The sequence below is a fragment of the Anomaloglossus baeobatrachus genome, chromosome 2, assembly GCF_048569485.1.
Source record: "Anomaloglossus baeobatrachus isolate aAnoBae1 chromosome 2, aAnoBae1.hap1, whole genome shotgun sequence".
Classification (NCBI taxonomy): Eukaryota; Metazoa; Chordata; class Amphibia; order Anura; family Aromobatidae; genus Anomaloglossus; species Anomaloglossus baeobatrachus.
The window spans coordinates 681323806-681340828 of NC_134354.1; the positions used below are offsets into that span (position 1 = coordinate 681323806).

At 43.3% G+C, this 17023-nt stretch overlaps 1 protein-coding gene across 1 annotated transcript in view; it reads right to left on the bottom strand.

Annotated features, from left to right (window-relative positions):
- Nucleotides 1–17023, bottom strand: part of NCKAP1L (NCK associated protein 1 like) — a 418971-nt gene that overhangs the window by 145156 nt on the left and 256792 nt on the right. Inside the window, exons 25-26 of the mRNA XM_075337171.1 lie at nucleotides 8475–8557; nucleotides 2974–3054 (exon numbers count right to left, since the gene is read on the bottom strand). Of these exons, the coding sequence (XP_075193286.1) occupies nucleotides 2974–3054; nucleotides 8475–8557 (164 nt within the window). The remainder of the gene's footprint in view (nucleotides 1–2973; nucleotides 3055–8474; nucleotides 8558–17023) is intronic.

Genomic DNA, 17023 nt, shown 5'->3' on the forward strand with positions numbered 1-17023 from the left:
AGGCTTCTGCCCAAACCTCTGTGTAAGATGTTCCTGTTCTAGCTGCCGCCTCTGTTACATCCTAAAGGGTCAGCTAGTCAGTGCTAAAGCAGGGGCGGACATGCCAATGGTGCAACTGAGGAGCCGCACAGGGGCCCAAAAGGTAAGAGGGTCACAGCCACCTCCATAGCAGGTAGAGTTGTGCATTACCATGAAATTTTGAACTGTAAATATACTGCGTATATTGCTCCTGCACATCATCCCTCTTAAGACTGAACGGAGCCCATGGGCAAAGTGACCCATGACTCACTTTGGAGGGCAACGAGGGGTTAATAGGTTAGAAGGAAAGCGCGGGCTACAGAGGGGTCAAAAGTTTATGGAGGTGGGTTCTGGAAGCAAAGGGGGGGTGGTTGGAATAGGTGGGGGTATATAGAGTCAAGGGGGGGTGGGGATTACCACTTCGGCACGTGTGGCCACCAGGAAAGGTCCCGCCCTCCTGCCCTTGGGATGGTGTTAGGGGAATAATATGTTGCATTTAATAATTGTGTTTGTCATTTCGGCCAGCGGTGGTGAGGGGGGGTTCTTGGAGTCGGTGGTAAAATGGTGGTGCGGGGGTTATACGTCAGGGGGACGGTAACCCCATTCTTTTCTCCTTTTGGAATGGCAATTATCTGGCAGACTTTGGGGCTCTCCAGGGTGGGGTCCCCTGGGAGTCGGTGTTAGGGAAATGTTTTTCCGGCAAGTGGTGTCCCCGAGCTGGTGGTTGCGGTTGAGGGCAATGCCGGTTGATCTTACCAATATTATTGGATTGTCCGCCAGATTGTTTTGGGGCTCCAAGATCCCTCCTCGCTAAAAGAAAAATTATTTACTCTTGTTTTGTTAATAAAGGCCGATTTATCCAAGCTGGTGTCCTGTGTTTATTGGGGAGGGGGAGAACTTATGGGAAAATGGTTAAAGTTAGGAGGGAGGGGGAGTTTGGTAAAAGCCGGGGAGAACACATCTTCAATAGTGCAGTCATTTCAGTGTTCGCCCCTGGTTCTAATTCTTATATATATATACATAGATAGATAGATAGATAGATAGATAGATAGATAGATATGTTCCTGACATATAGCCAATGGCTGGCTTCTATAACTGCATGGCCAATGCCAGATGTGCACCACCTACAGTGTGTGACCAGAGCCATAGCCATGAAATACCGCCGCTAATTATTGATTATAGATATTTTATTATGTACTTTCAGTAGGACTTACTGCTCAGATAATTAGACCTATCTATATACTGGGCTATAATATTACTAGTATTATGTATTAATTTAATTGTGGTAGGTTAAATGAGAGGTGGGATGTGGGAGATCAGCAGTGAAACAGGAAAATGTATTTGTTAAATTGCTTGTTAAACTACAGTGTATGTTACTATAGAAACTAAATGCAACATGACCGAAAGTTGCCTGTCAATGTAGTAATTTATTGGTTAACGCAATCTGCAACTTTAAATGTGACAATGTAGCAAAGCGAGAGAGGCACAGCGAGGCAGGGCTCAAATATGGTAGGTATAGAAGATGAGGAGGCAGAAAGCAAAATACCTGCTTTATTGATGGACAGGAGGTATTTTTTCTGGAGAATATAATCAACAGTCTGTATATTGGTAAGGGCGATAACAGTTTATCTGAAACGAGCTCTGGCGTCCCATCTATCACAGTAGAAAGTTTAATATAAATAATAAAGACAAATACTGTACTATCAACTACTCTATTCTAGTACCTAACTCGCCTCCGCTAGCTGGGACACGCTGCTACTGCGCACTGACTACTGAGGCCTGAGCTAGACCCTAATGTAGGGTAAGCACCAGTATGGCCCTCACGGTACTGCAGTGAGGAGAAAAGTCTGTTAACTTTAGCTCGGTACCGAGATGGTCACGTTGACTTGGTGGTGTGAACTTTTCTTCAAGAGGGAAGGGGTTCCGTTCTCCTCTCTGGTCTAAGGGGTCCCTGGTTCCCCCAAGTGTTGTCACTCTTTCTCCTCCCGGCCTGCAGGTGTTCAGAGCAAATCATTTTGGCTCAGCTTTGCGGTCCCTTGCATTCTCTCACGGCCCTGCTCACAGTACTCACAACCAAGCACTGCAGTCACTCCCTAGACTGCCGATCCGGACCATAACTCCAGGTATGAGCCACCTTTAGGTCTTGCTCTCTTACCTCCGGGCAATGTGCCCTCTTCCCTTCTGGCTCTGTCCTTCCTTTCTTGCTTTTTTTACTTCACCACTGCCCTATCTAAACCAACTCACACATGCACTGCAGGGGGGTTGGCTTAGTCAGAGAGCACAAAGATCAGAGGGGGGCATTGTCACTTAACATCACAGAGCAATTTAATCCTCTGTAGGGGCTGACCCCTACAACAGTACAAACTAATACCATTTATAAGCAGAAGAAAAGGAAATATTTATGTCAGGGGTGGAGGGTTGCTTATGAGATACTAATTAGGCCTGTGACTAGTCGCAGGTGCATTAGTTCCCATAACCAGTCTGCCCACTTAGCATGCTATCACGCCCCTGATCGAAAGTTGTCCGTACTTCCGGTCATGCGCAGTTTGCCTCTCTGTAGTTGGGACGCATACACAAGTGTCAGAGAAGGTCAATGCTGAGGGGCACAAAGCCATGCGGATTAATATTGCACTGCCAATGACGCTGGCTGTTGTAAAGCATGCAATCAAGCCCACAGGGGCGTGATAATATGCTGAGTGGGCCGAATAGTCAGGGGAACTAATGCCCCTGCGATTAGTCACAGGCCCAATTAGTATACCATAACGGTCTTTAGAAATACTTTATATACAGATTAAAAATAGAACCTGTTGGCCGCTTGGCTACATTCCCCTCAGCACCAGCATGTTCTGAACATGCTGCACACAAACGCAGCTGATAGCTGGATTGTGGAGCAGCATTTCAGAGCTTAATGTAAAGATGCTATTTTTCTTCATTGCTAAAGTAAATACAGCATACCTGAATGTCAATATCAGGAGTAACACAATCCTTGAGGAATTCAATTGGGCCCATCATATAGGGGCAGTGGTTTGTGAAGACCTGCAATAATATCAAACACCACAGTCATGTTACATTTTGTACAATATTGAAATTCTAAAGCCGTAAGTTTTTTCAACTACAAGACACCTGAAGACTGAAATACATTAAAAATCTTTACATTTCATCTATACTTCTATTCCCAGCTCTGCAATATAGATCTGATTATTGTAAAGTAAGCAGCTCCTTATCTCCATATCTGCAATACATGTGATACTTGGTGCATTTTCTTGGCCAGGCAAAGACATAGAAAAAAACTCATGGTTGAGGACAAAAACAGGCACCTTAAAGGGTTTGTCCAGTCTAAAATTCTAAGTCTACAGTCACTTTATGTCCTCACATCTTGTGAGGATTCTACGGTGTGAGAGCTAGGAACAGCGGTCACGTGGCCGTGAGTATGTGATATTCAGACTACCTGCCAGAATCCAACTAGATGGTCACGACCTCACTCAGTAAAGTTGTATTGAGTGAGGTTGCACCCATCTAGTTGGATTCTGGCCAGGAGTCTTCATACCACATACTCGAGGCTACGTGGCCACCTTTCCTGGCTCTAACACTGGAGAATCCTCACAGTGCGCATGATGTGAGGATTCACAAGTTTGCAGTCACAGAGAGTAACAAATAAAGTGACTGCACACTTGTCATTTTAGACCACAAAACCCCTTTTACCACAGATTAGACTACCGGCAATGATATATCACATTAGTACTGTACATCAGTGTTTTACTTCCAGGTTTGATTGCCACCAGTATAGGCATAAATAACTGTGTTACTGTTATAGCTGCTTTTTCCTGCTTTTTGGGAGTATTTAAAGGGAGTCTGTCATCCCAAATTTACAATTCAAACTAACCTGTCCTTCCACTACCCTAAAAATCAACTTTATTGTAACATGCAAATGAAAGTGGTGTGGCTAAAGGTGCACCGTAATACCGACTTATAAAGTTGCCACCACTGCTATATTGACTGACATCAATGGCTTGCCAGTGATGTCTTAAGTTAAACCTCTGTTATTTGTGCACTGTGCCTGTGAGAAGACACATCACTCTCTCCTTGCTGCTGACACTGCTAGACTCCTCTACTATCACTTCCGTGCTAGAGTGAGCACACAAATCTCTCTCTCCTCACTGCTGACATCGCTCAGCTATAACTGTGTAGTGATGTCAGTGGCAAGGAGAAAGTGATGTCTGTGCCCTTTCCTGCTGAGTAATACCAGAGGAGATAACCAATGTCAGAAGTGAGGAGAGGGATGTGAACTCTCCCTCCTGCACAGGGACAGTGCACACATAATAGTGAATTATCTACAGATAGCCCTGAATCTTGGCAAGTCAGCACTGTCAATTAACATAGAAGGCGTGGTCATAATCTAAATGGGCGGAACGGTGCACCGAATAATGTAGCCACACCCAGGGGGCTCTGAGCACCGCTTTTACATATTACAATCAAAATCTTTTTTTTTTTTCTTGGGGGGGTGGAGGGGGGCAACAGAAGAACAGATTTAAAATTCAAGAGAATAATTTTTATTGTTGCTTTCCTACAGGGATATGTGGTTAGTTTGAAGCATCAATTTGAAGTGACAGACTCCTTTTAAGTCTTATTTTCTGAGCCTATGAGATATTTAATATGATATATTTTTGGAATAATGAGGTCCTTTTTCTCTTCCGGAGGTGCTTTCATTAGCTAAGTTCTGCAAATGTGTGAAAAATGCATGATAGTGTTATTGTCTTTACCAACCGATGTTTGACTTTGACTGACAACCACAACCCTGCACCAAACTCCAGGAATGGAGAGCAACTTATACCAATTCATTAAACCCTGTCTGCATTACAATCAGTATTAATCTTTGTACAAGTTAAAAGGCATTCCATAGGAAAGGGGTTTACCTTGAATAAGTTTCTTCTGCCTATTGGTCTTTGCTTACAGTCAGCTGTGGCACTTTTGAAATTGTTGCAGAAAATGAAGTATTTCTCCCAGAAAATTATTGCAATTACAAATGTCTTGTTAAAGACATGTTTATATTGTTTGTGTATATTGGACCAACACAAAAAAACAGAGGAAAAAAAAGCAAGTTGGACATATTTTCTCACAAAAACTCAAAAAAATGGGATGAACAAATTGTTGGAACCTTTACAAAATTGTGGCTAACCAATTTTGTTTCAAGCATGTAATGTTTGTTTAAACTCAACTGTGGCAAGTAACTGGTGTGGGCAATATGAAAATCACACCTGAAACCAGATAAAAAGGGGAGAAGTTGACTCAATGTTTGTATTGTGTGCCTGTGTGTGCCACACTAAGCATGGAGAACAGAAAGGGAAGAAGGGAACTGCTTGAGGACTTGAGAACTAAAATTGTTGAACAATATCAACAATCTCTAGGTTATAAGACAATCTTCAGAGATCTTGATGTTTCTTTGTACACGGTGCACAACATAATCAAAACATTTTAAATCCTGGCACTGTAGCTAATCTTCCTGGATGTGGATGGCAGATTAAAATTTATGAAAGGTTGTAACACAGGTTAGTCCAATTGGTGGATAAGCAATCAAGTTCCAAAGAAATTTAAGCTGACCTGTAGGCTCACTGTGCATCAGTGTCAGCGCAAACTGTCCATCGACATTTCAAAAAAATGAAACACAATAGTAGGAGAGCCAGGAGGACCCCACTGCTGACTCAAAGACATAAAAATGCTAGACTGCAGTTTGCCAAAATGTACGTGAGAAAGTCAAAATCCTTCTTTGAAAGCATCTTGTGGACAGATAAAACCAAGATAGAGCTTTTTGGTAAAGCCTATCATACTACTGTTTTCTGAAAATGGTATGAGGGCTACAAAGAAAGGAACACAGGACCTACAGTCAAATATGGTGGAGGTTCAAAGAAGTTTTGGAGTTGTTTTGTTGCCTCTGGCACTGGGTGCCTTGACTGTGTGCAAGGTATCATGAAATCTGAAGACTACCAAATGATTTTTGGTCACAATGTAGTGCCCAGTGTCAGAAAACTGGGTTTGTGCCCTAGGTCTTGGGGCTTCCAGCAAGACAATGACCCTAAACATACTTCAAGTAGCACCCAAAAATGGATGGAAACAAAGCACTGGAGAGTTCTAAAGTGACAGCAATGATGAGGGGCTAAATTTCATTGCAGACTCATGGGAAGAACTCAAAATTGCTGTTGGGAGAAGGCGGCATTCAAGTATGAGAACCCTGGAGCAGTTTGAAAAACAGTGGTCCAAAAATCCAGTTGAGAGGTGTAAGAAGCTTGTTGATGGTTATAGGAAGTGACTGGTTAAAGTTATTTGTTCCAAAGGTAGTGCATCCAAATACTAAGTTGAGGGTGCCAATATTTGGGGGGGTTTGTGTGAAATTGTTTAATTTGCTTTTGTTCATCAGATTTTTGTGTTGTTCCCATACACACAAAACATGCATATAGCAAAACATGTGTAATTGCAATAATTATCTGCGAGAAATACTTTATTCTCTGGAACAATTTCAAGGGTGACAACGCTTTCGGCCATGACTGTAACATGTGCTGTCAATCCCTTTTCTCATTAGCTCCTGTTGTCTACATTGGCGGAGCTTCTGAGCTCTGTGATTGGCTGCAGTGGTCACATGTGCAGCCTGTAAACAAAGATCGGAGCATTGGCAGAGAGACAGCACTAACCCATAAGAGGGCAATTAACAGTTCTTTTCTTATTTTAACCAAGTGCAGACCAATGGGCTGAAGAAACTATTTCAGTTAAACCCCTTTGTCGGCCAGCCCGGGCACTGTGATCACAGGGGCTAAGCCCATGTTCACATAATGTTAACTTTGCAGAAGATTTTGTGGCAGAAATCCAAAGCTAACCTTCAGATTTATGACATTAATACACATCCTAAACATGGGACCTAACATGGCTTGCTCGTTTTAGAACCCCAGTAAGCTCTTCTAGATGTCTGTGCATTTTATATCCCAGTGCAAAAATCTACCGTCACGTAGAAACAAAACATGACTTTATAGCTAAAAGCCATGATGTTACAGCAATTCTATTTTTTTTAATTATTATTAAATTATTTATAGTACTTGTATTTAATTAGTATTGTGAATATTCATATGTCTCATTACTATTCTGCCTTTATACTACTGGAGTTTGTGTTCATTAGTATTCAGCCTGCACCTGAGCCCGAGTATTATATAACTTGTGTGTCCTCTTATGATTCCATCAGATATATGGTACTGCCTTAACTTTTATTAAATAATCTACATCTGCGTTCAACTATTATGTGTATTTTTGTTCAATAGTAGTATTCTGAACTCCATATTTATCTGGTATTATCATGTAATGTTCACAATAAGAAATGCAGATGTGCCGGTAACAATAAATATTAGTGATGAGCGAGCACTTCAATGGTCAGGTGTTTGGTACTCGTAACAAGCAGTTGGATGCTTGGGTCGAGCCTCCAACGTCGGCCAACAACCCGCCAACACAGAAACAGACAGGGGTAACAAAAACTCAAACACCAATTAACCTGCACCAGGGAATAACAGAAGGTGTGCGAGTAAGGGTACAAAAAAAAAGGAGGTAGAAGAACAACTCACAACAATCGCAGCAGATAGCAGAAGTAGTACAAGACGTCCTCTCTGCTCCCTGGCTAGCTCCTAACTGAATAGAATAACCAGCAACAAGTCCAGGAAGGAGAGAGCTTAAATTCCCGGCCAGCAATTGATAAACTGCTGCCCGCTGAGCCTGCCTGCTGCTCCAACAAAGGTGCATAAACCCCACAAGAGCCTAAAGGAAAAAAAACAATTAAAGTGCATGGTCTAGATGATAAAATGAGAACTAGCCCTGAGTCTGTCCCTATACACGTGACAGTTACAAGCACCAAGCACTCGAGCATGGTAATGCTCACTCATCACTAATAAAGATATGTAACAGAACTGTTGATTCTGAAAGGGAACCTGCCACCAGGTTTTTCCCTTATAAGCTTTGGCCACCACCAATAAGCCTGTATATGTAGTATTCTAGAATACTGTATACAAGAGCCCAGGCCACGCTGAATAACTTAAAAAACAGCTTTATAATACTCACCTAAGGGATGGGCAAGAGGATGGCAATCCCATAAGAAGGAGAAGGCGCCGAACCGAGAGCAGCAACACCCATTCGGACCAGACCGCCCCCTAGGTGAGTATTATCAAGGTGTTTTTTTACATTATACAGTGCAGCCTGGGCTCTTATATACAGTATTCTGGAATTCTGTATATAAGAGCTCACTGGTGGTGTCCGCAGCTCATAACGGAAAAACCTAGTGACGGGTTCCCTGTAAGACCAGTTGCATGACACTGTGGAGGAAGTAGTCATTTAGCAAAAAATAAATGTACAAAGGAAATAAAGGAGTTATTTTTTTCAAATGTTCTGCAGACTAAGCATTTTATGTTCTGTGTTATTTTAATGCTTACCTCTCTAAGGCCTTCCAAAGCCAGAGAACGGAAGGACAGGATAACTCCAATAATGGTCATTCTTTTCAACAAGCTTTCTGGAGCTAGACAAGTAAGGGACAGATAGTAAACAGAATGGTTACCCCATGGGATAGTAGCATGAGATGCTCATCAGATTGTACATTATCTTAAAGAGGACCTGTCAGCAGGTCACAAGTGGCCAGTTGTTGCTGTTATTTTATTCGTGTTGCTCCATGAGTATGGCATTTTTTGCTTTTTTTCCAAATCCGTGATAAAGTTCTTGAGATTTGTTTTTTTTTATTTAGTGCTAACTTTTTTATTGTCTTTACAAGGTGGTGTGGCTCTCAGGACTCCCTGGGGGTGTGTTTTTAGGCTACTCTGCATTATTACCCTGTGAGCAACGCCCTTTTGGTAAAGACCATAAAAATAACCACTGAATAAAAAGGCCCATAGCTCTGAAAATATATGGTGTATTAATCATAAACAACAAGCAGAATACTCAGGGGAGTAGCAGGAATAAGATAAGAGCAAAACACTCACTGACTTCTGACCTCATGACTAGTCCTCTTTAAAGACAATCTGTCAACCAAACTGACAGCATAAACTAAATGCCTAGCCTTATAATGGATAACCCATATAAAAATCCCACCTTTAGAGTTCTTTCTGCTGCTTTTGTTCTGCAAAATCAGAGGTTTAATCAAATGTAATAATTAGGGTGCTTCATGCACCACTAGCTTTCCATTCCCCTCTTCCCTCTTTGGTGACTGACAATGCCAGCTTCTGTGAGCTTTCTCTGCAGACAGCGCTCGCTCCAGTCAAGATATTGTGATAATAGTGTAAAAAAGGTTTAGACTTGTGATGATGATCTAATCTTTTGAAATTTAAATTCATCACGTTAAATTATTTTTTGCTTTAAATTACATTTATAGTAAATTTATTTGCCACAAATTGCAATACTGCAAAGCTCTAAATCACCTGCACAGATGTGTGCCACAACCACCACTTTCAAGGTCTTTAACACCAACACATCTTTTACTAATATCAATGTGACCTCACCATAGAAACGGAATGTCACCAGGTAGTAACCAAGAACCCACTTATTAACAGAGCACTGATAGACTTTTGATGGTTTAGGTTTTTTTTAAAAAAAATGGTCCAAAAATGATCATTTTAGTCACTTGTGATCAGGCAGACCATTCTCTGCAGAACACTGACTCAAACTGATGGTGTCGCTGCCACAGGTAACATCATCTTGTTGTGACTGAGCAAGTGATGTGCTATATATTCTATTATACCTTCTACACTAGTATGCTTGCTGGAGGCAAAGGACGTCAATTATGTCCTGCATTTGATACATATAGTAGTACTACTGCCCAGTTGGCTGGTGCCAGTAGTGGTAGTGATGATTCTGCTGCTGCTAGTGGTACCCACATTTGTAGTTGTAGCATGTTTTTTTTTCCTTTACTTGGGGCGAACCCAAGAAATATACAGATCCTACAGGTGAGACTCAAAGCTGTTATATACCTCTTTAAAGGATACCTGCAATTATAAATATAACAATGTTTTTCTTGCAGCCATATTGGATACTTGTAGGTATATATTATTTTAAACAGTCTGAAGGATCCCATATATAGTGTATTGTGTATGAGGGCTTCCCGGCTCCCTCCCCCCAACAGATGATGTCAGGGAGGAGAAGGATTTGAGAAGACCAATATGTTCAAAAGATAAGCCCCTGCCAGAAGTGTCTGACAGCTTCTCTCATGGAGAACACACAAATGTACTGAAGTCCGGAAGAAGGAATGTACGGAGGTCCAGAAGAAGGAATGTACGGAGGTCCAGAAGAAGGAATGTACTGAGGTCCAGAAGAAGGAATGTACTGAGGTCCAGAAGAAGGAATGTACTGGGATCCAGAAGAGGTAGCAGTCAGTTCAATGATTGCTCAGCTGACAGCTATTCAATGTGTACGGCGATCTTAACTTGTTTGGCTAGAGGAAAAAAATGAAGTTATATTCTCATTGCAGCTGCTCACTTACAGTCATCTGGATGGCACAGAGGATTGTCATTTATCGCCGCTTTGTAATCACGCCCCTCTGCTCCTTAAGTGACATTCTTTGGGTTATGCAGAGAAGAATATAAATCAATGTGCAGTGGGTATCAATACAGCGTGATGACTGTACTGTGTACCGCCTGTTCAATGCCTTCTATACATCACTGATGACTGAAAGCGAACAGGCAGGGGTGTACATAGAAATGGGTCCCCAAAGCAGAAGTTCTAATTGGATCCTTACTACCTTAAAACATAATTTTCTTCTTATTGAAGTCCCTAGATTCCCCTTTCATTGCACCCATAATGTATAATGCCAACAAAAGTGCCCCACTCCCCACGGTGAAATCCTCCACAATACCCTCAACCCACATGATATGATGACCCTATTGTACCCCCCCTCATTTACCCCGGCAAGGCATGGTGAACCCAAAAAAGTATCATCCCCACTGGTGACCCCGACACAGCCTTCCATGTAGTCTACATACAGTATAATGACCCCACAACTCTTCACACTATATAACGGCCATCACTAGCCCCCCAAACAGTATAAAAGCCTCTGCACAATATGATGGACCCAACACAAAGCTTAAAACTTTATAATTTCTTACATACAGTATAATAAAGGTTCCCACATAGCCCTCCAATTTTTAGAATGGCCTCTAGATACCCCCAAATAGTATAATGGCCCCCACATAGTCCTCAAATATTATAATGCCCACTACATAGCTTTTCATATAGTATAATGGGCCGCACATAGTCCTCCATATCGTATAATGCACACCCCATAGTCTTCCATATCGTATAATGCACCCATAATCCTCTATATAGTATAATGACCCAAATAGTCCACCATGTAGTATAATGGGTCACCTATAGTCCTCTATATAATTTAATGGGCCCCATAAAGTCCTCTATATAGTTTAATGGTCTCCACAAAGTTATCCATATTGTATAATGGGCCCACATAGTCCTCCATATAGTATTATGGGCCCACCATAGTCCTCCATATAATATAATGCACCCTCCATAGTCCTCCATATGGTATAATGCACACCCCATAGTCCTCCATATAGTATACTGCATAATCCATAGTCCTCCATATAGTAAAATGCACATCTCATAGTCCTCTATATAGTATAATGTTACTTACAGCAAGATGGAATTGCAGCTGTATATTGCTCAGGCCAAAAGACTACTACTACTCCAGCAGGATACAGCTAAACCCCCACTAGGTGGAGGCAACACAGGTGCAGGTGGAGCCATTCACACTCACTTCCAAATATGGAGGAGGTGATGGCTGGATGGTAAAACTGCACACTGGTGGCTTGCATAGAGCACTGTTCACACTAGCAGACGCACAGTCACAAACCCGCAGCCTATTAGGTGACGCCCATACTATTAGATCAGGCGGGCTGCCAAGCCGTACCCCCACTGCACGCTACGTAGGGACAGAAACTCTGATAGCAAGGCCTAACAAAAAGGGGCCTGGCTGTATCCTGTACAAAAAAGTTTTTGAGGTTTTTTGTTAGCGTTATGGCCATAAGACGTAAGCCTACAACCCTCGTCATGGGAACCTCATGCTTGTAGGTCCCTACACTATATATAATATAAAACCTACGTAGCGCGCAGTGGGGGTACGGCTTGGCAGCCCGCCTGATCTAATAGTATGGGCGTCACCTAATAGGCTGCGGGTTTGTGACTGTGCGTCTGCTAGTGTGAACAGTGCTCTATGCAAGCCACCAGTGTGCAGTTTTACCATCCAGCCATCACCTCCTCCATATTTGGAAGTGAGTGTGAATGGCTCCACCTGCACCTGTGTTGCCTCCACCTAGTGGGGGTTTAGCTGTATCCTGCTGGAGTAGGAGTAGTCTTTTGGCCTGAGCAATATACAGCTGCAATTCCATCTTGCTGTAAGTAATGATATTTTCCTTTTTGCTTTTTTATATTATATATAGTGTAGGGACCTACAAGCATGAGGTTCCCGTGACGAGGGTTGTAGGCTTACGTCTTATGGCCATAACGCTAACAAAAAACCTCAAAAACGTTTTTGTACAGGATACAGCCAGGCCCCTTTTTGTTAGGCCTTGCTATCAGAGTTTCTGTCCCTACGTAGCGCGCAGTGGGGGTACGGCTTGGCAGCCCGCCTGATCTAATAGTATGGGCGTCACCTAATAGGCTGCGGGTTTGTGACTGTGCGTCTGCTAGTGTGAACAGTGCTCTATGCAAGCCACCAGTGTGCAGTTTTACCATCCAGCCATCACCTCCTCCATATTTGGAAGTGAGTGTGAATGGCTCCACCTGCACCTGTGTTGCCTCCACCTAGTGGGGGTTTAGCTGTATCCTGCTGGAGTAGTAGTAGTCTTTTGGCCTGAACAATATACAGCTGCAATTCCATCTTGCTGTAAGTAATGATATTTTCTTTTTTGCTTTTTTATATTATATATAGTATAATGCCCCCCATAGTCTTCCAAATCATATAATGCACCCACTATAATCTTCCATATAGTATAATGCACACCTCATAGACCTCCATATAGAATAATGTACCCTATAGTGCTCCAAATCATATAATGCACCCACCATAATCCTCCATATAGTATAATGCACCCCATTAGTCCTCTATATAGTTTAATGATCCCATATAGTCCTTCATATAGTATAAGGATCCCCACATATTCCTCAATACTGTATGCCCTGCACTATGGATAGGCTATAAACTTTAAAAGGGTGAATCCCCCCTTTAACAGTCCAGAATTTGGATAATCAAGTAATACAAACAGAGAAATTGATTGTACATTAGCTCTAACTCAAACAACTAGGCCAATGTGAGCATGTTTGTTGTGTATTCTCCAGAGGAAGTGCATGATAATTACTTATTGATTACTAAGACTCTATCATAGTCTGATCTTCCCTGAGTTACATGGGCGAACATATCATTGCAACAACCGGGGCCCTTGAAGGGGACCACAACCATCTCAAAAGCAAATGGAACTGTGCATTATGGTGAGTTATTTGGTTGCAAAGGGCCCATATATTGTTCTTGCTCTGGGGCCTTCATCTGTCTGCATCCAGGGGCGTAACGACCATGGTCACAGAGGTCGCCACTGCGACAGTGCCCAGCAGGTTTTGGGGGCCTGGTGCCCGCTCTGTAGAGAAACAGCTGGCTCCTCTCAGTGAGAGAGGAGCTGCAATGTTTCTTTAGTTTCAATCAGTAGCGTAGCTACCAAGGGTGGGTCAGACGATGCGGCCTCCCCGAGCCCCGTGCCCAGGGGGGGCCCACCTGTTAACTTTATTGGCGTGTGCAGCGTGTCGATATAGTTAACCTCTGCGATAGTGCTGGGAGACGAGATCTCCCTGCACTGCTGCTGATGACAGCTGTAAGTGCACGTGAAGGACATCAGAGTAGTGTTGAGTAGAGATGAGCGATGTTCGAGGTTCGCCAATTTCATGTTCGAGTGATTTTGGGGGGTGTTCGAGTCGTTCGACGAACTCGATCGATTTACTAAAAGTTCGACAGTTCGAGTTACGTTCGATAACTGTTCGAGCACCAAAAGCGTGGCTTTTCACAGTAAGTATGTGTGCACCTTTCGTGTCTGCATGCGTCCTGTGTCCCCAGCACAATGCCTCTCTTTCCTACTCACCGATCACGGGCGTCTCGCTGCACGGCTGTCACAAATCTCCAGCGGCATTTCCTCTTTTGAAAATGGCTGCCGCTTTATTATTCAATTAGATATTCCGTGCTTTCCCCACCCACTGGCGCCCATGATTGGTTGCAGTCAGACACGCCCCTACGATGAGTGACAGCTGTTTCACTGCAACCAATCACAGCTGCCGGCGGGTGGCTCTATATTGTGCAGTAAAATAAATAAATAAATTTAAAAAAAAAATGCGGTTCACCCCATATTTGATACCAGCCAGGATAAAGCCACACGGCTGGAGGCTGGTATTGTCAGGATGGAGAGCAAGCCCACCACCCTAACAATATCAGCAGGCAGCCGCCCAGAATTGCCGCATCCAATAGATGCGGCAGTCCCGGGACTCTACCCAGCTCATCCCGAATTGCCCTGGTGCGGTGGGGCAATCGGGGTAATAAGGAGTTAATCATGCCAGGCGTCTCCCCGAGGCATCTTCCATGATTAAACTGTAAGTGAAAGTAAAGAAACACACACAACGAAAAATCCTTTATTTGGAATAAAAGACAAAATAACACCTCATTTACCTTTTTATTAATCCCCAAACAACAAACCAGGTCCGAAGTAATCCACATGACACTGTCAGCTCTGCTACATGAAGATGACAGGGAGCACCATAGAACACGAGCGCTGTGTCCTCTCCACGTAGCACCTGAAGTGAGCCACGCTGTCACCAGACTTCACTCTGCAATGTAGACGTCAAGATTACCAAATCTGTGTATGTTTCTCATAGCCAGTGGCTCAATGGATAGAGCTCCCATCTAAGAAGCATTAGTTCCCGAGTTCAAGTCCCGGCCGTCCCTGTAAAAAGTTTAATTTATTTTTAAATTATAATTATTATTTATTTATAATTAAAATTTAATTTAATTATGCACTGAGGGGAGGAGCTGGACATCAGCTGTGAGCCGCGGGACACACCTCTAAAATCGGAGCAGTTCACGGAATGAGGCTGCATTGCTCGCTCTCTCTCTTTCTCTTTCTCTTTTTCTCTTTTTCTCACCTGGCGATGATCAGCTGATGCGGTAACCTGACGGCATCAGCTGACACTATAAGTTGAGCGGTGAGGCCGGCTTTTTACTGCCCGGCCGACTAAACTATGAGTTGATGTTATCGGACAGGAGTCTGCACAGAAGTGTGTAGCTTTTTGGGGGTTTTTTTTTGCACTGATGCATCAGCTGATTGTATAAAAGCCGTTTATACAATCAGCTGCTGTGTCATGTAATTCAGCCCATTGAACCTGACACATCATCTGATCGCTTTGCCTTCCAGCAAACCGATCAGATAATATTGGATCCGGATTGGATGGAGCAGGACCCTTGACCCAGGATTACTGCGGAGGGGGGTTCTTTATTTCAATAAAGATGGAGTCACTAATTGTGTTGTGTTTTATTTCTAATAAAAATATTTTTCTGTGTGTTGTGTTTTTGTTATCTGTACTAGAAATTCATGGTGGCCATGTGTAATATTGGCGTGACACCATGAATTTCGGACTTAGGGCCAGTTGATAATATACAGCTAGCCCTAACCCCATTATTACCCAGCGAGCCACCCGTCACCAGGGCAGCTGGAAGAGTTGGATACAGCGCCAGAAGATGGCGCTTCTATGAAAGCGCCATTTTCTGGGGCGGCTGCAGACTGCAATTTGCAGCAGGGGTGCCCAGAAAACTTGGGCACCCTGAGCTGCGGATTCCAATCCCCAGCTGCCTAGTTGTACCTGGCGAGACACGAAAATTGGGCGAAGCCCACATCATTTTTTTTTATTATTATTTCATGAAATTCATGAAATAATTAAAAAAAAAGGGCTTCCCTATATTTTTGGCTCCCAGCCGGGTACAAATAGGCAGCTGGGGGTTGGGGGCATCCCGTACCTGCCTGCTGTTACTGGCTAGCATACAAAAACATGGCGAAGCCCACGTAATTTATTTAGGGAGCAAAGAACTCATGCATACAGTCCTGGATGGAGTATGCTGAGCCTTGTAGTTCTGCAGCTGCTGTCTGCTGTCTATCTGTATGCAGAACTACAAGGCTCAGCATGCTCCATTCACTAGTGTATGCAGGAGAGCAGACAGCAGCTGCAGAACTACAAGGCTCAGCATACTCCATCCAGGACTGTATGCAGGAGTTTTTTGCCCCCTCAAAAAATGATGTGGGCTTCGCCATATTTTTGTATGCTAGCCAGGTACAGCAGGCAGGTATGGCTGCCCCCAACCCCCAGCTGTCTATTTGTACCCGGCTGGAAACTAAAAAAAATAAGGAAGCCCTTTTTTTAACATAGGCTTCTCCCCATTTTTGTGTCCTGCCAGGTACAACTAGGCAGCACAGGTTGGCCCGAGCTTTCTGGGCGCCTCTGCTGCGAATTGCAGTCCGCAGCCGCCCCAGAAAATGGCGCTTTCATAGAAGCGCCATCATCTGGCTCTGTATCCAACTCTTTCAGCAGCCCTGAAGTCGGGTGGCTTGCTGGGTAATAATGAGTTAATACTAGCTTTGTTTTACTAGCTAGTATTAAGCCAGAGATTCTTAATGTCAGGCAAGTTTGACCCGGCCATTAAGAATCTCCAATAAAGGGTTAAAACAAAGACACCACACAGAGAAAAAATACTTTAATATAAATAAATACACAGACACACTTAGAGACTCTATGTTTATTACTCCCTGTCAGCCCTCCACGATCCTGTTCTTCTGTCTTATTTCTCCTTCAACCCATGCAGCTCTGCTACATCAGACAGCACTGCATGGGAGGAAGAACGCTGCTGCCCCGTGCAGTCTAATCACTCAGTGAGTGAGCAGAAGCTGCGTGCTGTAAGCGGTGA